The 24,594-nt window shown below is 57.4% G+C and overlaps 1 protein-coding gene across 1 annotated transcript in view; it reads left to right on the top strand.

The window, feature by feature from the left end:
- HMCN2 (hemicentin 2) overlaps positions 1 to 24,594 on the top strand; it is a gene marked incomplete at both ends in the record, with an annotated part of 138,910 nt that overhangs the window by 23,111 nt on the left and 91,205 nt on the right. The window contains 11 exons of the mRNA XM_080708870.1: positions 6,814 to 6,985; positions 7,263 to 7,369; positions 8,226 to 8,346; positions 10,909 to 11,172; positions 14,927 to 15,071; positions 15,490 to 15,611; positions 17,353 to 17,625; positions 18,506 to 18,647; positions 18,947 to 19,074; positions 19,461 to 19,574; positions 20,800 to 20,949. Of these exons, the coding sequence (XP_080564996.1) occupies positions 6,814 to 6,985; positions 7,263 to 7,369; positions 8,226 to 8,346; positions 10,909 to 11,172; positions 14,927 to 15,071; positions 15,490 to 15,611; positions 17,353 to 17,625; positions 18,506 to 18,647; positions 18,947 to 19,074; positions 19,461 to 19,574; positions 20,800 to 20,949 (1,738 nt within the window). The remainder of the gene's footprint in view (positions 1 to 6,813; positions 6,986 to 7,262; positions 7,370 to 8,225; positions 8,347 to 10,908; positions 11,173 to 14,926; positions 15,072 to 15,489; positions 15,612 to 17,352; positions 17,626 to 18,505; positions 18,648 to 18,946; positions 19,075 to 19,460; positions 19,575 to 20,799; positions 20,950 to 24,594) is intronic.

Raw genomic sequence — 24,594 nt, 5'->3', positions numbered from 1 at the left:
GGCTGACGCCTGGCTCCCCGCCGCAGCTCTGCCACCTGCCTGCAGGAGTCTTGAGCTCAGTACTGAACTCTGGGCTTCGGCGTCCCTGGGTACACGGCGGGGCTAACATGAGTTCTGGCCTGGTGTGAGGGTAAAGGATGGAAAAGAGGACCTGGCACCTGGGAGCCTTTGGTGAGACAGAGTGATGGCCGGATTCCCCATGCTTCTGTGTGGAGCCTGGAAGACAACCCCGCTTTCGTCGCTGTACCCTGAAGAGCAGGGGCTCGCTCTCTCTCTCTGAAAAAGCTTCCCAGGAGGGCAGAGCTTGAGGTGGGCGCCTGGGGTACCGGCTGGCAAGGGCAGCGCCCCGGGCTAGGACTCTCCTGGTCACTCCAGTGGACCCTCTCACACAGGGCCCAGCACCCTGCAGCTGACCCCAGTGCTCTGCTCGGGGGCTGCGGCGCGCGGGGCCTCCTGGTCCCCTTGTGCGTCTCCTCAGCCGCCCTGGCTGTCAGGGGCCCTGGGAGGGCCTCTGGGATGATCAATGTGCCACGGAGGGCCGGCCGAGCGGCAGCCATCTGGCCCGGCTAGCGGCGCCAGATCTTCTGGTTCCTTCCCCATTAGTGACAGAGAGCTGGGCCGCCGTGCATCATCGGCCCCGGCCCCTGGTCCCGCTAACATCTGGAAGCCATTGCTTTTGCCAAGTAAACAGCATGTTTGCTTAACTGAGAATCTCTGCTCAAAAGGCTCCCCATAACCCTCTGCAGTCCTGGGGGAGCTGGGGTCCTCTCACTCTTGGTCCTATGGAACATTTGGCCTGGCTGCAGACAGAAGGGCCGGGCCCTGACCCCGGCTCCTGAGTGAGGGGTCGCTGGGGCAGGTGGCCGGGTGCTGGGTCGCCGGGCTGCCATCCCAAGCCCGTCGCTCTGGGATGTCTGAGCTGCATTTTCTCTCCACCGGTTCTAGGAGCGCAGTACAGTTGCAACACAGTAGCGGGTGTGGCTTTTCTGGGTCCTTGTCACAGGCAGCTGCCACCTCCTCCGGTAGCTTTGCTTGGTTATAGGATTCCCCCCTGGCCCCCGGGGCAGGGGAAGTGGCCACGGAGCTGCTGCCAGGGAGTCGCTCAGCCCCCAGCTTCTGCTGCCCCTCCAGCCAGGAGTCCTTGGCTACCGCGTCTCCAGTCCACCCCCACACGATGGTGAGAACCTTGTCCCCATCCCCAGGCCGAGACAGGTGGGACCCTTTTGAGAGACGTGTTACTTAGAAAGCTGGGCAAAAACCAGAAGACGGAAGAAGTTCCAAGTGTGCAAACAGATGAGCTTCCAGAGTTCTGAATTCTTATCCGGTGATAAATCCAGCCACATGTGTTTTAGTTCATTCTGAACAGAACATATCCCTCCTCCAAATCTCAGGCAAATCTTCCAATTCCTTTCTTTTCCCCTTTGCTCCCACGGAAGAACACGTGGTAGGCAGAGCTGAAGGTCTGATCCAGAGCCCGCGTGGCCAATAGGTAGCACACGAACATGGTGGTTCTGCTACACCCGTGGCAGGCATCACTAAACGATCACAGAACTTTTCCCACTTGGGGCTGAATGTGACAGCATTGCAGGAAGCCGCTTCTGCCCCCGGGCTTGGCAGGCCTAGCAGGCACCTCTGTGCTTGACAGGTGTAGATTAAAGTCGGGGCACACTTGTTAGTTTTAAATGATTTTTATTTTAAAATTACTGTAAAAAAAAGTTCAAAGATCTAGAGAAGTAAAAGAGCATATTTGCCAACTAGATTCAACAATTTTTATCTGCCTATACTTTTTTTTTTTTGTACTGGGGATTGAACCCAGGAGCATTCTACCTCTGAGTTGTACCCTCAGCCCTTTTTAGTTTTTACTTTGAAACAGGGTCACACTGAGTTAGCAAGGGCCTTGCTAAGTTGCTAAGGCTGGCCTTGAACCTGATATACTCTTGTTTTAGCCTCTCAAGTAGTGGGATTGCAGGTGTGTACCACCACGCCTGGTTTCCTTTATACTTTTTGCAAATTGTAACACCTTATATATAAATAATTTTATATATTAATATTTATATATTTTTATATATTAATTTTAATATATTAAAATATATAAAATTTTTTGTGTGTGTGCGTGATACTGGGGATGGACTCCAGGGGCTTCCTACACTCCCAGACTTATATTTTATTTGGAAACAGGGTCTCACTAAGTTGCTGAGAGCCTCACTAAGTAGTTGAGGCTGGCTTCGAACCTACGCTATCTTCCTGTCTCAGCCTCCCAAGCGTGGGGATTACAAGCGTGTGCCACCACGCTCGGCATCTTTTTTTTTTTTTTTAATATGAAACTAATTTGTAGAAAAGACGTTGGTTTGTGCCATGTCCCGCGTCCTGCCGGAGTCACCTGACTGCGTCCTTAGGGTGTCAGTAGCTTTTTCCTTTGCCCCGTTATTCTCTGCCTGCTCTGGGTTCGTCTGAAGGCCGGGTCTGACCTTGGGCAGCGAGCGCTTCCACATCCAGAGCCCCGGCATGTCTGCTGTCGTGGCCCCTGATGCTCAGTCTGACTGCTGGGTGACGGTGGGGCGGCCACCCCTGCAGCTTGAGGCCAGCCTCCTCTTCCCTTCGTGACTCAAGGCTCAGGCTCCACGTCACCATCCCGCTCCCTGCCAGCCCTCCATCCCAGGCCTCAGCTCCACGCGGATGCTTGCCCGAAAGCGTCATTTCATTAGAGTTGCAAAATAATGATTTCCTACTTTCATCATCCCATCCACATTGACCAGCGGGCCTTCTGGGAGGAGTTCTGTCACGGGGCTGGCTGGCTTTCTCCGAAGTCTGACAATCCCCGCTGGGCAGGCGGAGGCTCGCTGAGTTCTCTCTTGAATTAGGAAGCCACTCGCAGCGGTGGCGAGCGAGGTTTCACCATGTGGAATTGGCTTTTTCTTTTTATGAGCACCATCAGGACACACGGATTATATAACCCCGCGTGCGGCTATTGTTATGGTTATTCTTTTTTGAGGCATAAGCTGTCCCAAATTTAGCCAGTGGGGGTGCCTGCAGGCTGGTCCCTGTGTCCTGCTCACCGTCCTCATTTGCCTATTTTGGGTACTGGGGATTGAATCCAGGGGCGTTCTACCCCCGAGCTACACCCCCAGCCCTTTTCATTTTGAAACAAGGTCTGGCTAAGTGGCTGCCGGCCTCACTAACTGCTGAGGCTGGCCTCGGACCCGCGCTCGTTGGCCTCGGACCCCCACTCCCTGGCCTCGGACCCGCGCTCGCTGGCCTCGGACCCGCGCTCCTCCTCTTGCAACCAACCAGTACTGGGATGAGAGGCGTGCCCCACGCGCCTGGCTCTCTCTTACCCTTGAGAACGTCTTTGCTTTTTGGAATAACCAATTCTCTCAGATTTACCTTATAAACTGTCTGACCCAGGCCTGAAAATATTACTCATTCTCCAAGGAATACCTAGAGTGGAATTTAGAAACCAAAATTGGGTACTGCTGGTGATCATTTATATTAGAATTTGGATTTGGGGACAACATCACCTCTGATTGATTCTGTCTGTCTGTCTGTCTGTCTAGCTATCTGGTGTGTAGTGATCTCTCTCCCCTCCCCCTTCCCTTTCTTCTCCCTCCCTCCCTCCCTCCTCTCTGTCTGTCTGTCTGTCTCTCTCTCTCTCTCTCTCTGTACTGGGGATTGAACCCAAGGGCATTCGACCTCTGAGCTACACCCCAGCCCTATTTTATTTTTTTATTTTATTTTGAAACAGTCTCTAATTAAGTTTGGGAGGGCATTGCTAAGCTGCTAAGGCTGGCTGCAAGCCTTCCATCCTCCTGTCTCAGCCCCCCAAGTACTGGGATCACACCCCACCCTGCTGATAGTGAGGTTTCATTCTCATACATTGTAGATTTTCTACTTTGACTGAATACTTGTGTCTCTCATATACATACATACATACATACAACATACACACACACATATATATAACATACATACATACATACATATATATATATATATTTTTTTGCAGTACTGGGGATGGAACCCAGGGATATTCTACCTTTGAGCCACACCCCAAACCTATTTTTTATTCTTTTTATGTTTTATTTTTTGGTGGTACTGGGGTTCCTGGAAGCCCTTCTACCTCTGGGCTATACTCCCAGACTTTTTTTTATACTCCTCATTTGGAAACAGGGTCTCTTAAGCCAGTGAGGCTGGCTTCAAACCAGTGCGATCCTTCTGTCTCCGCCTCCCAAGTGCGGGGATTACAAGCATGCGCCACCACGCCCGGCCTGTTTTTTATTCCTTATTTTGAAACAGGGTCTCACTGAGTTGCAAAGGGCCTCACTAAGTAGCTGAGGCTGTCCATGAACCACAATCCTCCTGTCTCCGCCTCCCGAATGCTGGGATTGCAAGCGTGCACCACCATGCCCGGCGTCTCTTATATTTGATGATAAGAGAAAATCTCGATTTGGAAAATGTTGGCGTCTTATTTGCTTCACCCTACAAGATACATAAAGTAGTTCCAAAACCACCACGTGAGGCCGGGCGTGGTGGCGCACGCTTGTCATCCCAGCACTTGGGAGGCTGAGACAGGCGCATCGCTGGTTCGCGGCCAGCCTCGGGAACTTAGTGAGGCCTCTGCAACTTAGTGAGACCCTGTTTCAAAGTTTGCAGCCAGCCTCAGCTACTCAGTGGGGCCTTGTTTCAAAATAAAGAATAAAAAATAGAGCTGGGGGTGTAGCTTGGAGGTAGAACGCCCCTGGGTTCCATCCCTAGTACCGCAGGGGGATGGTGGCGGGAATCATGTGGATCATCCTGCCAGAGTCAACATTCCTTTGTGGTTCCTGACCCAGGCACCTCCCACCAAGAGAGCCCAGTGGGGCGCAGGGCGGGGCCGCAGATACCGGCCTCTCCTTCCCCTCACGGTGATGACGTGGGTGATGACATGGGTCAGGCAGGCTGGTCACTTGCTGTATTTGTTTTAGCTTTAGGGCTTGCACAGCAACTTTTGGAGGTGATCGGCCTGGAAAGAGACCTCCCACCCTCGAGGTGTCCCCTCCCTTCCTCTCTCTTTTCTGGTGTCCTTGCTGGGAGCAGGGAGACTCGGAGATTGTTGGGGCGGAAGCCCGAGCTGCTTGGCGGGAGGTGACTGAGACGGCTGGAGGGTGAACCCCGTGGCTACCCGTGCGGAACGCAGGGTCCTGCCACGCTCTCACAGGTGCTCCCGGCTCGCACTGCGCCAGCCAGCGCGCGGGGAGCTCAGGCACGCACGGGCTCAGCAGAGGGACTCTGCCCCAGGGAGCTCCCAGGTCAACAGGCGAGAGAGGTGCTGTCTTGGTCTGCTCTCTGTTGCTGTAACAAAATGCCCGTGACCAGGTACTTTGCCAAGAATAGAGTCTTCTGTGGCTCATGGCTCTCGAGGCTGGTATGTCCAAGAAATCTGTGATCCTCCTGTCTCAGCATCCTAAGTACTGCAGTTATAGGTGTGTATCAAACACCGCTATTTCTCCTCCTCCTCCTCCTCCTCCTCAACTGTCATGGGGCCCCACCCTCATCCTCATGACCTCACCTAATCCTAATGGCCCAAAGGTCCCACCTGCAGATGTCATCAACCTCTGACTTCAGGGATGAAGTTCCCGACACAGGAGCTTCCGGGGACACTGAGCCGTAGCGATCCCAACTCCAATAAGTCAGAACAGCTGGGATGCAAATGGCCGCCACGAAGTATGTGCCGGGAGCAGACCTGGAGAGGCCAGGTCCAGTCGAGAGGGGGAGAGCAGCCAGGGCTGGGTGGACCAGGAGGACCTGCACTGTGGCAGAGAGAATGGCCGGTGTGTGTGTGGGCTGCCTGTGGAGGCGCAGGGCGTCTGGCGTGGCAGGTACCGGGAGAGTCAGGGACACGGTGACCTGTGTCGGGCTGGAGAGGTGGCTGGGGCCTTGAGGTCCATGGTGAAGATTTGGAGAAACTTAATTTTGTATTCAATGAGATTCTCGCTTAGACTAGACTAAGGGTTCTTGGCACAGATTCTGTGCACTTACGGGCGTGGTGGCGCACTCTTGTCATCCCAGCATTCGGGAGGCCGAGACGAGGATCATAGTTCGTGGACAGCCTCAGCTACTTAGTGAGGCCCTTTGCAACTCAGTGAGACCCTGTTTCAAAATAAAGAATTAAAAATTGGTCTGGGAGTGTAGCTTGGAGGTAGAATGCCCCTGGGTTCCATCCCCAGTATTGCAAAAAAATAATAATAATAATGAATAATAATAATGAATAATAATAATGAATAATAATAATAATAATGAGGTTCTGTGCACTGTGGGAGTTGAGTCCACTAACTCCTGCTCTGTGGACGTGGAGGAGACGTGGTGTCCTTGCAGCAGCCCCTCCGTGTCCTGCTTAGAGGACCCAGGACATGTCCGGGAGCCCAGTCTGAGGTGCTTGGGGCCATCATGGACCGCGTGGGCTGGGAGGATACTCCAGGGCTCCAGGGTCTGTCTGTGCGTCGGAGGCACCGAGAGGGGCCCTGACAGGCGATGGGTCCCATAAGTTGGCCACATGGAGCAGCTGGGGAAGAGTCTCCTTAGCAGAGGGACATGCTCTCACACCTCCCGCTGAGCCGAGTCCTCTGGACGGCTTGATTCAGGCATCACTGTTCAGGGCCTTCTATAGGACAGCGGGGAGGGAGTGGCCTTGGGTCCCTGGACACCTTGGATGCCGCCTGAAACCCATGAGGGGGTGGGGACCAGTGTCTACATACGGCCGGCGGCTGGCCAGGGACCTGCCTCCGGTGAGCCAGACCTGAGCACCTGGCGGCATCGGCTTCTCACCCTTCCTCCCAGGTGCTGAAGTGGGTGGAGTCGGCGATCCAGGCCTCCAAGGTGCACCTGCTGTCCACAGACCACGAGGAGGAAGGCGAGCACACCTGGAAAATCCCTTTTGACCCCAGCCTGAAGGAGGTCACCATCTCGCTGAGTGGGCCAGGGCCAGAGATCGAAGTCCGGGACCCATTGGGTAGGGGCACCCCTGTCGTGGCCCCCTCCTTGGACCTACAGCTGAGCTGGAAATCTAGTCTGGGACAAAGAAAGAGCCTGGGGTGACCAGGTGTTCAGATGCAAGGCTCCAGGAATAAGGATGGGGGTCCCCGAGGGAACGGAGGGTGTCCCTGGGGGCTGATCTCCATTTTGGGGAAGGCTGAGGCTGGTATTTGGTGGGCCGGGGGCTCCTGGAATGGGCTGGAGCCCCTGGCGATTGGGCTTGTGGGGCTGAGCAGCACGCGGGGCTTCCGCAGGGAGGATACTCCAGAAGGACGAGGGCCTCAACATTCTCCTCAACATTCCGGACTCGGCCAAGGTCGTGGCCTTCAAGCCCGAGCACCCTGGGCTGTGGGCCATCAAGGTACGGACCTGGGTTCCCGGGACGGAGGAGACCAGCTCCCCGGAGCCACTGCGGTCTCCCTCTTGCCTCTCTGGGGAGCTCGGGTGCGGGCAGAGAGGTTGACACAGGGTCAAGAACGGAGCAGGAGCGTTCTGTGTTGCTCCAGTCAGAGGAAGTAGAATGGTTTGGGGTGACTTTGGTTACATCTAAGACCGACTTGGGGAAGCGACTTCAGTGTTCAGAGTGGATGGCCAGGCTGCCTGTGGCTCCGAGGTCTGTCCCGTGAGGAAAGTTACAAGCAGCAAGGGTGAATTTGAGTGTGTGGGGTGGGGCTTAGAGGGGCAGGGCGGGCAGGGGACCTACTGTAACGTGCAAGGTGCTGAGAGCCAGGCCCAGGGCAGGGGGCGGGCTCGGGCCCTGGCGGAGCATCCTGGGATGGAGCAGGCTGCTGTCTCAGATGGGCATGAGCTGCCACTGTTTGCACAGACATTCACTGGGCACCTACTGGATTCTGGGCATCGGGGTAGGTAGGCGCTGACGGTAAGGGGCAGCATTGACTACCTACATTTTTGAACAGAGCTCTGTTGAGCTGGGAGCTATAGCACTGACAGGGCAGGCGGGCAGGGAGTTAGACTGCAGGGGACAGACCCGGCCACAAGCATCGGGGAGAGCTGGAAGTCAGACCAGTTACTGGAGTGAGGCTGGGGGCGGGGTGAGCTGGGGTGTCTGCTCCTGCCATTGGAGCAGTAAGTGGCCCACCTGTCTGCACAGGCAGGGGAAAGGTAGCTGCTGTCAGGGGTGGGTTGGTGGCCTCCCGCCCTGGAGCCAGGGTGCTGCGGTCAGACGCTCTGGTGACGCCCCCCGGGACCCGCGCTAGGTCTATAGCAGTGGCCGCCATTCAGTGCGAATCACGGGCATCAGCAACATCAACTTCCGAGCCGGCTTCTCCACGCAGCCCTCCTTGGACCTGAATCACACCATCGAGTGGCCCTTGCAAGGTACCTGTCCTGGCCCCTGGGGGCGCCGCTCAGCTGTCCCCTCAAGAGCTGGGGCGTGGCTTCGGGAAGTGGCGGGAGGCTGGGGCCAGGCCTGGCCACGTGCGGGCCCCCCAAGATGATCCTGGGCCGTTCTCCCAGACAGTGGGGTGTAAACTGAGCCCAGCCAGTTTATCAGAGAAGCAACCTCCCCTCAGCCCAGCCTAGGAGACATGGTAACGCTTGTTTTTACAGCATCTCCCAGCCACCAGAGGCCTCCAGGACCCTCCTGTTGTCCTCTTTCTGAGTGGGTGTCCGGGTTCACCCTTCTTGGAGGCTTACCAAAATGGAAACAGTCTTACTCCAAAGGAGGGACTGTCCTAGTGACATCTGGAGACCCCCAGGGCTGGTGGAGGCTGGAATAGCCTGGGGGACACTGAGGTGAAGACATGGTTTCCTGATCAGAAGCCCCCCCACTGGGGTCGGAGGATGCCCGTGGGTGCCATATAGACCCACACGCAGAAGCCCCGGCCCGGGGGTGATGGGGCGGCTCCTGGCTCAGGCTGCTGAGCTCTGTGCCAGAAAAAAAAAAACAACTATCTGGTGGCCAGATCAGGGCTCCCAACGTTTAGTTTAGAAAATACAGTCCCTTGCCAAGGGGCCATTCAGAGGATTCTGCTGGGGGCAGACCTGGAGCAGGTTAGACCGCTGTGGAACAGTGGCGGGAGACCCGACGTGGCGCGTGCCGGACGCGCGGGCGAGCTTCAGGTCTGCGTCTTCTCCCTGGCGTTGGTAGCTCTTGTCAGCTCTACACGGTCTCCATGCCAGGACCAGCGGGAAATGTGGGCAGAGAGGAGGGAGAAGATCCTTCCTTTTGTCCTTGATTTTCCAGTTTTAGTGGGGGATGCAGGGAAATGGAGCCCCTCCTCTGAATACAGGAGAGAGTGGAAATCCTAAATGCAGGGCTAGCACGGGGACTCAAAAATACCCATCCTCAGGGCCCGTCCCCACTAGAGGTGGGGATGGAAGCCACCCAAGCCTCCCCTTGGGTATCTGCTTTCAATAGATATGGATGCAAGCCATTTTCTTTTCTTTCTTTCTTTCTTTCTTTCTTTCTTTCTTTCTTTCTTTCTTTTTTTTTTTTTTGGTGGTACTGGGGTTCCTGGAAGCCCTTCTACCTCCAGGATACACTCTCACGGGCTACACTCCCAGACCTATTTTTTACTTTTTTTTATGTGGAAACAGGGTCTCTTAAGCCAGTGAGGCTGGCTCCGAACCAGCGTGATCCTCCTGTCTCAGCCTCCCAAGCGTGGGGATTACAAGCGTGCGCCACCACGCCTGGCTAAGCCATTTTCTAAAAGAAAAGAAACAGCAGAGCAGTTGCAAAGGCTAAGTAGTGATCGGCACGTGGCTCAGAGCTGGGGGCGTTAAGACGCTGGGGAGCCTGTGGCTAACTGGACAGTGGGTGTCAACTGGACAGTGATATCTGGGGCAAGGAGCAGCCTCCATACGCCATTGGTTGACTGCTGTGATGGGGAAATGGGTCCAGTGTTGACCTGCTCGACTTTTCAAAGGAGTCAGGACTTCTAGATTCTTATATGCCCTCTGCAGATAGTTCAGTTGAAAAAAAAATAATAAGGCATCCCATGGGCACACCAACCACACAGAAGGCCCCAGTTGATGACAACTGTCCAAAAAAGGAGACTTGACTGAAGTTCTCAAATCAGCCATGGCGATTCTGAAACCTCAGCCCAGCTCTGCATCTTCTGAGATGGTGCAGAAAGTACCACATTCCCATCAAGGTAGAAAAACAAGCCAGGTGTAGTGGCGCATGCCTGTAATTCCAGTACTTGGGAGGCTGAAATAGGAAGATTGCAGGTTTGAGGCCTCCCTCAGCAACTTGGGAAGGCCTTCAGCAACTTAGTGAGACCCTGTTTTAAAATAAAAAAGGCTGGGGATGTAGTTCAGAGATAGAAGAACCCTGAGATTAATCCCCAGAAACACACATATACAGAGAGAGAGAGAAAGAGAAGAACCCTGAGTTTAATCCCCAGAAACACACATATACAGAGAGAGAGAGAGAGAAAGAGAAGAGAGAAAAGAGGGAGGGAGGGAGAGGGAGAGAGAGGCATAGACAGAGACGCACAGAGAGATAGAGACAGAGGGGGCGGGCTAAGCAAGGGGAGAAGGTTGGGCAAGTCGGAGACGCTGAGCCAGTGACTAGTAGGCCACTTTATCTGAGGCCGTTCCCTGTAGCCTGCATGACGACGGCCGACTCCATAGTTAATGGTGTAGGGGCAAGAGATATGTCCTTTCCAGTTCTATTCCAGAAGGTCTAAGTCTGCGGAGGAGGGGATGCAGAGAGAAACGCGGGCAGGATAGCCGGTGGCATTTCAGGACCACGGACAGCAGCAAGGCCAGGGTGTCCCTCTCCCTCTCTCCAGCATGAGTTGCACAGGGGCAGGTGGGGAGCAGAGGAAGAATGGCCACACAGCTGGGTGCCTGAGTTGGGGTCCAAGAGTCCTCGCTCGGAGGGGACCATGAACCCCACCCAGACGCCGGCGTCCCTGCCCTCCTCCCCCACAGGGGTGCCCATTTCCCTGGTGATCAACTCGACTGGCCTGCAGGCACCCGGCCACCTCGACTCAGTGGAGCTCGCTCACCGCTCGGGCCAGCCCCTCCTCACCGTGCCCACGCAGCTCCTCTCCAATGGATCTGCCCACCAGCTGTGGGGCGGGCCGCCCTTCCGTGCTCCCCGGGAGCGCTTCTACCTCAAGGTGAAGGGCAAGGATCATGAAGGAAACGCCCTCCTCCGAGTCTCTGGAGTTTCCTACAGCGGGGTGGCCCCAGGTGAGTGGTCGGCTCTCTTGCCCCCCAGCTCTCTGGCTCACTCAGAGTCCCACTCCTTCCTGGATGCCTTCCTCTTCTCAGTTAGTTTAGAAAACGTTTGTCATTGAGTTTCTGTGAACAGCCTTCTCCTGCAAGGTGTTATGCTAAATACCAAGATGCGTCAGATCTGCCTCTTGGCTAGAAGATTTGGAATAGAGTCACCCATTCATCCACTTATCCACCCATCCACCCATCCATCATCCATCCATCATCCATCCACCCATCCATCATCCATCCATCATCCATCCACCCATCCATCATCTATCCATCATCCATCCATCATCCATCCACCCATCCATCATCCATCCATCATCCATCCACCCATCCATCATCCATCCATCATCCATCCACCCATCCATCATCCATCCATCATCCATCCACCCATCCATCCACCCATCCATCATCCATCCATCATCCATCCACCCATCCATCATCCATCCATCATCCATCCACCCATCCATCATCTATCCATCATCCATCCATCATCCATCCACCCATCCATCATCCATCCATCATCCATCCACCCATCCATCATCCATCCATCCACCCATCCATCATCCATCCATCATCCATCCACCCATCCATCCACCCATCCATCATCCATCCATCATCCATCCACCCATCCATCATCCATCCATCATCCATCCACCCATCCATCATCCATCCATCATCCATCCACCCATCCATCCACCCATCCATCATCCATCCATCATCCATCCACCCATCCATCATCCATCCATCATCCATCCACCCATCCATCATCCATCCATCATCCATCCACCCATCCATCATCCATCCATCATCCATCCACCCATCCATCATCCATCCATCATCCATCCACCCATCCATCATCCATCCATCATCCATCCACCCATCCATCATCCATCCATCATCCATCCACCCATCCATCCACCCATCCATCATCCATCCATCATCCATCCACCCATCCATCATCCATCCATCATCCATCCACCCATCCATCATCCATCCATCATCCATCCACCCATCCATCATCTATCCATCATCCATCCATCATCCATCCACCCATCCATCATCCATCCATCATCCATCCACCCATCCATCATCCATCCATCATCCATCCACCCATCCATCATCCATCCATCATCCATCCACCCATCCATCCACCCATCCATCATCCATCCATCATCCATCCACCCATCCATCATCCATCCATCATCCATCCACCCATCCATCATCCATCCATCATCCATCCACCCATCCATCATCCATCCATCATCCATCCACCCATCCATCCACCCATCCATCATCCATCCATCATCCATCCACCCATCCATCATCCATCCATCATCCATCCACCCATCCATCATCCATCCATCATCCATCCACCCATCCATCATCCATCCATCATCCATCCACCCATCCATCCACCCATCCATCATCCATCCATCATCCATCCACCCATCCATCATCCATCCATCATCCATCCACCCATCCATCATCCATCCATCATCCATCCACCCATCCATCATCCATCCATCATCCATCCACCCATCCATCCACCCATCCATCATCCATCCATCATCCATCCACCCATCCATCATCCATCCACCCATCCATCATCCATCCATCATCCATCCACCCATCCACCCATCCATCATCCATACATCATCCATCTATCATCCATCCACCCATCCATCATCCATCCATCATCCATCCACCCATCCATCATCCATCCATCCATCCTTCATCCCGAGTCTCCTCTGTGTCAGCTGTGGTGCTGGCACCGTAGACACAGGGATGGGGCAGACCTGGGTGTTTGCTCTGATGTAACCACACACTATGATGACCAAACACACAAGAATGCTAATTCTAGTCACCATTTTGAGCACTCTCCCTCAGCCATTTCTGAGCTAAACACTTGGCATCCACTGGCTCTCTGCGTGCTCGCAGCCATTGTGAGGTGCGCCCACATTTTCAAGTGGGCAGGGGCGCTGCCACTCCCTGAGGAACCCCCCAAAGAGGTGCTGGGAGGCCACTGCCACCTACCTCTGTGAATTCTGAATTGTGCCCCCACTTTAGAGAGGCGGGGACTGAGGCCAGCCCTCCCAGGGCTGTTCTGAGGGCTCCGTAGGGAAGGCCTGGGCGAGGGCCATGCTCAGGACCCTGGGAGCTGCCATTACTGTCATGACACAGAAGGAGCCGGTCACCTTATCCTCTTGTGCTGCGCTGGTCCCCACGTGTGGGGCTCTGGGCTGGTTTCCTGTGTGTCCCCGGGGTCTCGCTGTGCAGGTGGGAACCTTCCAGAGGGTGGGGCAGCACCCCCAGCTTTCCAGGGCAGCCATGGTGCCTGGCGCCCGTGGTGGGATGGAGCCAGGACCTGCACGGGGCACCTGGGGGCCTCTTCTCCCAGGATCCAGGCTTCCCAGCCTCTCCGTTCTTGCTGTAGCTCCCGGGCCCCTCTCCCCTGGGCCTGTACAGCTTCAAGGAGAAACTTCCAGAAGGGATTTCAGCAGGGGAGGCACAGCCTGGTCTCCCTTGTTCTTTCCCGGGGATCTGGGGGTTTGGAGTTGAGCTCTGGGATCTGGTCTCCATCTCAGCTTTAGAAGAAAGTGGGGGTAGGAGAGTTATGATTGGGTGTCTTCTCTGCACCCCACCTTCCAGGTCTGGGGGCTGTGAATTGGCCTTGGTGTAGGCAGCTCTGGGTTTGGGGGGAGGGGTGGGCCGGGGTCTCTGGGCCCCCTCAGCTCATGGACGAGTAGCTGAGCTGGCTGGCAGAGGCTCCCAGCCTGGGAGGTGTCTGGGGCTGCGCACGCAGGGCCAGGATGCTGCTGATGGCCCAGCGGCCCTCTCCCCAGGGACATGGCAGGCAGCCTGGAGTATGAGTCACCCGCCGCCTCCGCACCCCCAGCCTGCGCTCCGCGGAGGTCTGGCGCATTGTCTCACCCTTGGAGAGGCTCTCTGGGAAGAGGACAGTTGGAGGGCTGAGCGCGTGCCTGGAACCACCAGTGCCCACGGGCCGCTGCCGCCCCTCCAGCGGGGTTTCTCACACTTACCCATGGCAGCGATCCCAATAGCCGAGGAGAGAGACTGTGTCACCCCAAAGGCCAGGGTCAGGCGAGGGGGCGGTGGTGTCTGGACGGGGCCCCAGGGGCTCATCATGAGCCGTGAGATTTCATTGAAGTCTTGTCTTATCTCAAAGAATGCGTGTGAATTCTGCATTCACAGCCACTTCCCAACTGGGCTTATTTTTAAATGCAAAAATCTTTTCCTCTGACAAATCCGGGCAAGGCTGGCCCTCCAGGCAGAGGCGCCCTACCTGGCCCCCAGGAGCCCGAGCGGGTCTGGGTAGCGTAGCATCAGACCTCAGAACTGGTCCCCGCTCTGAGGTCGAGGCGGGTGTGGAGTGGATGGGGGCTGGCCCCCGGGTGGAAAGCCACCCCAGTTCTCTTTGGGGGAGCTCCGGGGCCACGTGGTGATACAATGCCAAGTGATTCCCCGGCGCCCCTTCTAACCAACTCCTCCCACAATGCCACAATCGCCCCATGTTGCACAGGCAGGAACTGAGTCCGGAGGTCAGGTGTTGAATCTGGTGGCTGCTGAGTGGTGGACCAGGAACTGGATCCCGGCCGCCATTCTAGCTCCTGGGACAGCCGGTGTCTCCATCACTGGTGAGGCCAGGGCTGGCTTCCGGGGGTTAACAGGAGTCGCTCTGAATGCCGGTCCTTGCCCGCAGGTGCCCCCCTGGTCAGCATGCCCCCCAGGATCCACGGCTACCTGCGCCAGCCCCTGCTGGTCTCCTGCTCTGTGTACAGCCCCCTGCCCTTCCGGCTGCAGCTGCTGCGAGACGGAGCCCAGCTGGGCGAGGAGAGGCACTTCCGGTGAGCGTCGGAGCCGGCTGACCGGCCCCTGCCACTTGGTCTCGGCGGTCTGGTCTTTCTGGACAGCCCAGCCTGGAGACCTGCAGGACGGCTGGCTGGGAGAGTGGGTTCCCGGGGACTCCCGCCATCAGCCCAACCAAAGGAGACCTTCCTGGGCTCTTGGAAAACTCAACCCACGTGGGGCCCAGCTACGGTCAGGGCAGGAGGGACGTCCCAGGCCCTTATGGGTGGGAGTCCAAAATCAGAGAGGGGAGGGACTTCCTGAAAGCCGCACAGCCCCCGGAGGAGATTGCCTGTCCTTGCCGCTGCCTCTCCTCACGGAGTGCCAGGGGGGGTCAGGGGCCGAGGTCCTGAGGGCCGGGGGGGCTGGGAGATGCCGAGGGGTCAGTGTGACTGTGCCTCCTGCTCTTCTCCCTAGGGAGTCAGGGAACAGCAGCTGGGAGATCCCCCGGGCCTCCAAGGCAGAGGAGGGCACGTACGAGTGCTCAGCGGTCAGCAGGTCTGGGACCGGACGGGCCACGGCCCAGATTCTCATCACAGGTCTGTCCCTCAGGGCCCCTGCGTGCCCCGGCCGCCCTCTCCCCCAGCCTTTCCCTTGGGAGTTCCTCCCACAGTCTCTAACCTGGGGAGGGGACCAGCTAGCTGGCGGCTGGAAACTGTCCTCACCCAGAGCGTGGCCGCCATCGCCGTCGTCCCTTTGGACCATGTCACCCAGCGCGGGCCTGCAGGTCTGTTGGAGGGAGGGCACCTGCCCCGCCTGCCCCGCTCAGCCTCCGTCCCAGCCTTGACTTCCTGTTCTGGCTGATGGGGCTCAGCCACCCCCGGCCCCTTTCAGACGCCACTGTCCCTCTAGCAGGTCCACCCTCTAATACCTCCCGGTCCCTACCAAGGCAGCACCGTGGAGCCCAGGAGGGGCAGAGATACCATGGACCATCCAGAAATAAAATTGGCCTGCTTTCTTTCTTTTCTTTCTTCTTCTTCTTCTTCTTCTTCTTCTTCTTCTTCTTCTTCTTCTTCTTCTTCTTCTTCTTCTTCTTCTCCTTCTCCTTCTCCTTCTCCTTCTCCTTCTCCTTCTTCTTCTTCTTCCTGTACTGGAAATGGAACCTAGGGCCATTCTACCTCCAAGCTATACCCCCAGCCCTTTTTATTTTTTATTTTGAAACCGGTTCTTGCTAAATGGCTAAGGGTTTTGTCAGATTGCTGAGGATAACCTGCAACCCTCCCATCTCAATCTCCCAAGCACTGGGATGATGGGCCTGCGCCGGCGTGCCGGCTGTGGCCTTATTTCTAAAATCTGGCTGCTGGAACCCGCCCTGCTGTGGGCACTGGCGGGTCTGAGCACGTTGCGCTTTCTGCTGCCTGGCGCTTCCCAGCATTGCAACCCTGGGTGGAATTATCGGCTCGAGGGTGTGAGGATATCGTAGGCTTGTCACGTGCTCAGCTGTTTGGAAAGCACGCGTGTGCCAAAGAGCCCTGGGGGGCGGATGGCGGCGTGCGGGAGCCCTCCCCTGGGGCGTAGCGTGGGCATGGCCAGCACATGCCAGCTAGAAGCTATTTATTTGTTTTTCTTCTGGTACGGGAGGTTGAACCCGGGGTCATTCTATTTCTGAGCTATACCCCCAGCCCTAATTTTTTTTATATTTTTGCAGTACTGGGATAAAATTCAGGGGTGTTCTACCTCCGAGCTCCACCCCCAGCCCTATATTTTATTCTTTTTTTGGGGGGGGGATTACAAGCGTGCGCTACCACACCCGGCCTATTCTTTATTTTTTGAAACAGGGTCTCACTGAGTTGCAAAAGACCTAAGTAGCTAAGGCTCTTCCTTCTTTTCTTTTCTTTTCTTTTCTTTTCTTTTCTTTTCTTTTCTTTTCTTTTCTTTCTCCTAGCTACACCCCCAGCCCTATTTTTTAATTCTTTATTTTGAAACAGCATTTCCCTGAGTTGCAAGGGGCCTCACTAAGTAGCCGAGGCTGTCCGCGAACCTACAATCCTCCTGTCTCAGCCTCCCAAGTCCTGGGATTACAAGTGTGTGCCACCATGCCCAGCTTTTATTATTTTATTTTGGAACAGTCTCACTAAGTCACGGAGGGTCTCTCTAGGTTGCTGAGGCTTTCCTGGAACCTGTGATCCTCCTGATTCAGCCTCCCAAGTACTGGGATCACTGGTGTACGCTGCTGTGCCCAGCTAGGCTAAGAGCTCTGCTGGCCGATGTGCCCCAGGCACAGGGGACCCAAGTCCCCGCCTCAGCCCCTCCACGCTTCCTGTGATCCTGTCCCTGCAGAACCCCCGCCACAGCTGGCCCCAGCCTTCAACGTGACCGTGTCCCCTGGGGAGACCGCCATCCTGTCCTGCCAAGTCCTGGGCGAGGCCTCCTACAACCTGACTTGGGTTCGGGACTGGAGAGTCTTGTTGCCCTCGACGGGCCGAGTCGCCCAGCGGGCCGACCTGTCCCTGGAGGTCAGCAGTGTCATGCCCAGCGACGGTGGGCGGTACCAGTGCGTGGCCAGCAACGCCAACGGGGTCACAAGAGCATCCATCTGGCTCCTGGTGCGAGGTGAGGCTCCTTTCCGCCGTGGCTGTCCTCCTGTCCCACAACATACCTGGCGTTGGACCCCACCAGACCTTCCTCTGCTCAGACCTCATCTCTGGGCAACAGTGGACCTTTCAATGTGCGTCAAACCTTTACAGAAAGGATTCCGTAGCCCCCTTGCCAGAGCCTAGCGGTTCTTGCCGTTGGGAAGTTCATCCTAACGTCTAACCTAAATACCTACTGCCGTCGCCCAGCCAGCCTCACCGTGCCTTGTTCTTTCCCCATGCCAGTGGGTCCCTCGGCTGCCTACCCTCCCGCTACCCCAGGATGTGGGGCAGGAACTGAATACTGGAGCCACGTGAAGTTCAGAGGTCAAAGGGCAGCAGAAAGAGCGTCCCTCTGGGAGTTTAAGGACCTGGGCTGGATTCCCCCCTCTTAGGGGCTATTTCTTTAAGCATAAAAACAGGCAACTGGACAAGTGTTCTTTCTTGTGCTAGCAACTCTTGCTCAGAGTCTGTTGAGCGGGATTCAGAGGCCCGTCGAGACGCTGTAGGAAGGAGATCTATTAGTTATCGAGGCGCTGTAGGAAGGAGATCTATTAGTTATGTCTGCTGTGGGTGTGGGAGGGGCGCAGGTCCTCCGGGCTGTCTAATGTCTGAGGCCTTCCGTGGTGCTGGGCCAGAGTGGGGCTCTGGGGCATGAGGCTCCCGTGCTGGGCACTGGGGGTGTGCTTGGCCACTGCCTGATCGCCCCCGTTCCCAGGAAAGCTGCCGGGGATCCAGGCCTCTCCAGTCTTGGCTTCCTCTGTCTTGCCCTCTGTGGGCGTGGAAGGGGAATGAGCCTGGACCGGGCACCTGGGCAGTTCTGATGGGCTCTCCCCCACCTGTCCACTGTTTGACCACAGAGGCCCCGGAGGTCAGCATTGACACCACGTCTCAGCGCCTCTCCCAGGGCATGGAGGTGAAGGTCAGCTGCTCGGCCTCGGGGTACCCCCCACCTCACATCTCCTGGAGCCGTGAGGGCCTCGCCCTGCAGGAGGACGGCAGGTAAGGGCCCAGGCACAGTGCCCCGGGGCTGGCACGGGGCGGGGGGACAGGACTGCAGGCTCCAGACTCCAGCGGACCTGTTCTCCCATCCTGCCTCTTCCCTTCAGGCTGTGTGAGCCTGGGCAAGTCGCCTTCCCTCTCTGAGCTTCATGACTTTAAAGGGAAAGCAAGGCGTATATAAAGTGCAGAGCGGGTTGTCAGCGTAGCACGGTGCTTCAGTGATGTGACTGTCTTTACTACTTGTGATGACTGGAGCTGCCGCCTGTGTGACCCGCTGTGCTTTTCTGACACGACTCTAGGGTCCGAGTGGATGCCCAGGGCACCCTGATCATCCAGAGGCTAGCCCCCGAGGATGCTGGGAATTACAGCTGCCAGGCGGCTAATGAGGTCGGCAGGGACGAGGAGACGGTCACCCTCTATTACACAGGTACTCGGGCAGGTCACGGTCACGGAGCACCCGCAGTGTGCGAGGCCAGGGGGCTGCCGCTGCGAGCCCAAGTCCCTGTCCCCTGAAACTCGAAGGCGCCACCCAGAGTGGGTGATGTGGGGGCGGCCTGCGGCGGGGGGAGGGGGGGAGAGGCCAAGACCTCCTGTAAGGGGACCCTCGCCATGGGGCCACCGATGGGAATGGCGTTCCAGGCAGGGGTCCAGGGAGGGCGGAGGACCCCTGGGGTGCAGGGGTAGCGCAGGCTGCTTCAGGGCCACAAGGAGGCTGTGGTGGAGTGGACCGGCAGCAGATGGGGAGGGGAGCCCCCCAGCCGTGGGAAGCCTCCCCCGGGACATTCATCCTAGGTCCGCTTCTCCTTCACACAGATGCCCCGTCCATCTCTGCCCTGAACGCCGTGGTGCTGGCTGCGGCCGGGGAGGAAGCTGTGCTGGCGTGTGAGGCATCCGGGGCTCCCCCACCCCGGGTCATCTGGTATCGAGGTGTGTTGATGGGGAGGGGACCCTGGGTTGCAGGTGGGCGAGAGGCTCTAAATGGGGGCCTGGGAGACCAGAGGTTCCACCCCCAACCCCACCCGGTGGCCACCAAGTCGACAGGAGCGAGAAGCCGCCCTGCGTCTCCCAGACTTGAATTCTGCCCCCACCTTGGTGACCTTGGCCAAAGGGCTCAGCACTTCCGAGCCTCAGTTTCCCGCTTGGGAAATGGGGAGAGTCGACAGCGGTTGGTGGTGTGAGGATCACCCAGGTCCCTGTACGAGTGAGTGAGGGGTTAGGACAAGCCAGCGCCCGGGCCAGGCTCGGTGTCCGCGGTGCGGGCGACAGGGTGACAGTGGAGGACGGAGGAGCCACTCCGGGTTCTGAGGGTGGAGCTGCTGCTGGGCCAGGCGCCAGGCCCTGCTCAAGGCCAGCAGGGTCCCCATCTGGCCCTTGCCCTGGGCCCCACGCTTTGAGCTGCGGGCTGGGGTCGCTGCAGAGCCCCAACTCTCTACAAGGCCCACAGGCCGTGGCGGGAGCTCAGGATGTGGCGTCCGGGCCAGGCCGGTGGGTGGCAGAGGCTGCGGGCTCTTAGCTCTGTGTTCTTTGTGATTTCAACCTGACCTTTATAAATGGGGGCTCAGGGGCCTTTTAATGGCGTATTCTTCAGCCTTAAGAAGGAATGAGATTCTGGCACCTTCCATGACACGGATGAACTGTGAGGGCACTATGCCAAGACGAGCCAGCCCCTGAAACTCAGCCATAACAGGCTTCCATTTTTAAATATGCTTTTATTGGGGCATTGTGACTTGTGCATCGTAAAGGGGGTTCAGAGTCGTAGGGACACACACGCACCCAGCACTTGGGTGCTTTTCTCTGGGCCCTGCCTCTCCCTCTCCCTTCCCTGTGCATGTTACTCAGACGAGGCCCCGAGGCCCCGGGAGCAGTCAAGTTCAGAGAGACAGAGAAAGCGTCTGCCAAGGGCCGGGGGCGGCTGGGGAGCGTGCGTCTAAGGGGTGTGGAGTTTCACTGCGTGAAAATGATCGTAAAGAGATCACACTCAACGTGAGCACCCAAGCCCCCCTGCAGGACTGATTTTGGGGGGAATCTGCCTGTGCCCACCCCTGTCAGCCCGTGGAGACTCAGGACCCCGGGGTCCGGTGGCCTAGAGCCCAGGACCCCGTCGCCATGGCAACCAAGGGCCCCTGCTGATGCTCTTCCATCCGTGGTCCAGGGGGTCTGGAGATGATTCTGGCCCCCGAGGGCTCCAGCTCGGGCACACTGCGGATCCCGGTGGCTCAGGAGAGGGACGCGGGCGTCTACACCTGCCGAGCTGTCAACGAGTTGGGTGACGCCTCTGCAGAAATCCAGCTGGAAGTTGGATGTGAGTGAACGCTTGATCCTCAGCCCCTGCCCACCCCAACCAGCCCCTGCCCTGCCTCCAGGCAGGGAGGGGACCCTGCCGCTTTGGAATTTGCATTGGGGATCCATAGCGCACGGGGTGTTGGAGGGAGACGGTGCAGCTGCGTAACAAATAGCCCCAAAGTTTTGTGGCTTGAACAATGCGTTTGTTATCACGCAGGCTGAGGGCTGGGAACCTGGGCGTGACTTTGGTTCAGGGTTGGTCATTGTCTTCACGAGGTGGGACGAGGGCTGGGCCCTCTATTCCAAGGTCACTTGTGGGCTGCTGGTGGGCGCCCCGTCCCATGCCATGTTGGCTTCCCCAGAAAGCTTTTCATATCACGGTTCCCCCCAGAGCAAGTGAGTTGGGGGAGGGAGAGAGGGAGGGAGAGAAAGAAGGAGAACTGCGGATGGAGCATGGCCCTCATCACCAGCCCTCAGAGGTGACAGGCCACATCTGCCATCTTCGGCTAGTGACACAGGCCCACCGTAGGGCAGCCTGGGAGGAGCCCCAGGGCGTGGACCCAGGGGCTGTGGTTTCTGGGGCATCGTGGAGTTTGGTTCGGGCTCCGGCCGAGGCCCGAATTCCAGTCCCATATCCACCACCACCTGCGTGCTTTGGGCGGGCCCTGCAGCCTTGGTTTTCCCACCTGTCTTATGGGCTGACCAGACCGCTGTCCTCACTGGTGCTGGGGATGAAACCAGTGTCATCCTACAGTGATCACCCAAGTGACAGAGGGGTGAAGGCCCTCTGCAGATGGGGAGCTGGATCCTTCAGGCCGGGCCTGGCCTGGACTGTGTTCTCCATGGTGTCCAAGCTCTGCGTCTGGGTTCTGAGCACTGGGACTTGCTTGGGAGCCGTGGGCACAGCTCCCGGGCACACTGGTCTGAGACAGATGGGCCATGAGGTTTTGCCACAGCTGTGGCGGGAGAGACAGGTGCGGGAGTCTCAGGGCAGCGCAGAGGGTGGAGAGAGCTGGGCAGGGGGAGGCACAGCTGGGGGAGGGGAACCAGGACCGAGGCACCTGTTACGAGTCACTTCTGGCCTGAGGAGCTGCGGGGGCTTGGGCTTCATCCTGGGACACAGTGGGTAGTTTGAGAAAGGAAAACCAGACCCTCCCCACTGCGAGCTGGGGTCCTGGATCGGGGAGGGGTGCAGAACCTCAGGAGCTGCCAGCTCTAAGCGGCTTGCATTTGCTATCCTTGGAGGTGGGGCCTTCTTTACCCCCTTTACAGAGGGGGAGCGAAGCGCAGAGAGGGTTCATCGCTTGCCCAGTAATGCCCAGCTGGCAAGGCCGAGCCGGGAGCCCAGCCCAGGCTCTGGGTCTTTGACCCCTGGCCGTGGTCTTGGCGCTGCCCAGCAGGGTGAGCCCGGCCCTGAGCCGGGAGCGAGAGGCGAGAGGGCCCGGGGAAGCCGCTGTCACTGGCACTAGCTGGACGTTCTGGGTGGGCAGAGGGGGTCTGGGGAGCGCGCACCTGGCACGGCTCCGGCGGCCGTCCAGGCTCCACATCTGATTTCCTTTCAGCAGAGCTTCTTTTCTTCTTAGGGGCCCGAGTTACATGCCCCCCTGGCGCTGTTCTTTTGCCTGTTGGCTGTTGGCTCTGAGACCCCTGGCAAGGGCAGAGGGCAGAGACAGCTGGCACCTCAGGGCCCAAGCTTGGGGCGGCAGTGGAGAATGGCCCAGCAGTTGTGGGTCTGGGGTGAGCCCCCTGACATGGTGGGGGGAAGTCAAATTTCCTGCCCATATGGGGGCAGCTGTGGCCTTCCTGGCCAGCCTGGCAGACACTGAGAACAGGTGGCCCCATGCCCACTGCCTGCTGTCCAGCCAAGAGTGGGCTTCCTGGTGGTGTTTGGGGCTCGAAGGAAGAAGCCTCCTTTCTTTTATTTATGGTACTGGGGATGGAGCCCAGGGGCTTTCTGGGGATGGAGCTCAGGGGCTTTCTACCTCCGAGTGACACCCCCTGCCCTATTTTTTATTCTTTATTTTGAAACAGGGTCTCGTTGAGTTGCAAAGGGCCTCACTAAGTAGCTGAGGCTGGCTGTGAACCGTGATCCTCCTGTCTCAGCCTCCCGGATACTGGGATTACAAGCGGGCACCACCATGCCTGGCTTCCTCCCCACTTTTGAGAACAAGCACCTGCGTTCCTGCAAGATATTCCCTTCTTCCCTCCCTCCCTCCCTCCCTCCCTCCTGGTGCTAAGCAGGGACCAGGGACTCCTGTATGAGGCAACCTCTGGGCAGCTGAGCCTCACCCCCAGCCGGGCAGGGCACTTTTGAGTCATGTCTCGGGACCTCAGCGATTTAGGGAGACCTTGTCTCCAAACTAAAGATAAAGTAGGGCTGGGAGTATAGTTCAGAGGTAGAACACCCTGGGTTTAATCCTCAGTCAACACACACACACACACACACACACACACACACACACACACACACTAATAATATAAATAATAAAATCTCAAGAAAAAATGAATAGTGAATAAAGAATCTAGAATAGCATTTGTTTTTGTACCGAGATGGTTGTAAAATATAGTTTTTAATATTCCCTTATGAAGGCAGAGGCCATGACAGTCATCCTAGGCGGGGCTTCAGGCCCGGTTGTAGGATGTGTGTGTGGGAGGACTGTGAGCCAGCGGCGGGTGTCTGTTCCTCCATCTCCGGGCCTCCGGGTGGTGCAGGCCAGCCGCGCTGTCTGGGGCCTGAGGCCGTTCCCTCCTCCTGCCACATCAAGCCCAGGCTGGCCCCTCAGGGCTGCCATGAATAATCAGGCACCCTGGGACTTAAGGGTGAAAATAAAGTTACCTCTTTCCAGAGGGGACAGAGCCCCAGACGGGCCTCACCCACGGGAGCCCAGTGGGGCAGCATGGCGGCCCTGCCCAGGCCTTGGGCTTCCAGGCCAGTGTCCCTCGCTCTGGGGACCCAGAAGGTGGCAGAGGTGCCAGCAGCTGTGTGGTTGTGACTTTACCGTGGCCCTTAGGACCCATGGGGGCTTTTCTTTCTGGAAAATCCCAGGGAAGGGAGGCAGGAGGGGCATGGCTGGCCAGCTGGGTGACCAAACCTCTCTTCTCCCTTCTCTTGTGCTGGGGATTGAACCCAGGAGTGCTCTACCTCCAAGGCGCACCCCCAGCCCTATTTTTTAATTTTTTATTTTGATGCGGGGTCTTACTAAGTCCCTGAGGGTCTCTCTGGGAGGTTGCTGGGCCCTGGGACGTCCCTCCTGTTTCCACAGGGTGAGCTGGGCGTGGGGTAGGGCACAGCGGCCAGGGGATGCCCGCCATGGCTGAACCAGGCGGGAAGTGGACAGGATGCATGAGGGGGCATGGGTGCTGAGAGAGGACCAGGGCCAAGTCGGCTGCCCCTTGCGGATGGCACACGTGTGCATCTGCGGGGGTGCTCAGCGGGAGGGCTGGACTGGGGAAAGGCGTGGCTGGCAGCGTGGCCCGGGGTGTGGCGGAGGCCTGGGGTGCATGGGCGGGGGAGGCAGAGGCCCAGGCTGCCCAGGGACCCAAGAGAGGACCGGGAATCCTTTGAGATGGCCAGACCCTCCTGCCCTGGCCCTGGCTAGGATCTTTGGTGAGCTATTCTGTCTTTGGTGTGTGCCAGGCTCCACACAAGCAGGCTGCCCTGAGT

The sequence above is a fragment of the Muscardinus avellanarius genome (genome assembly GCF_963383645.1).
Source record: "Muscardinus avellanarius genome assembly, chromosome: 13".
Taxonomy (NCBI): Eukaryota; Metazoa; Chordata; class Mammalia; order Rodentia; family Gliridae; genus Muscardinus; species Muscardinus avellanarius.
The sequence above is the reverse complement of the archived record's forward strand: the minus strand, read 5'-3'. Positions and strand labels throughout refer to the sequence as shown.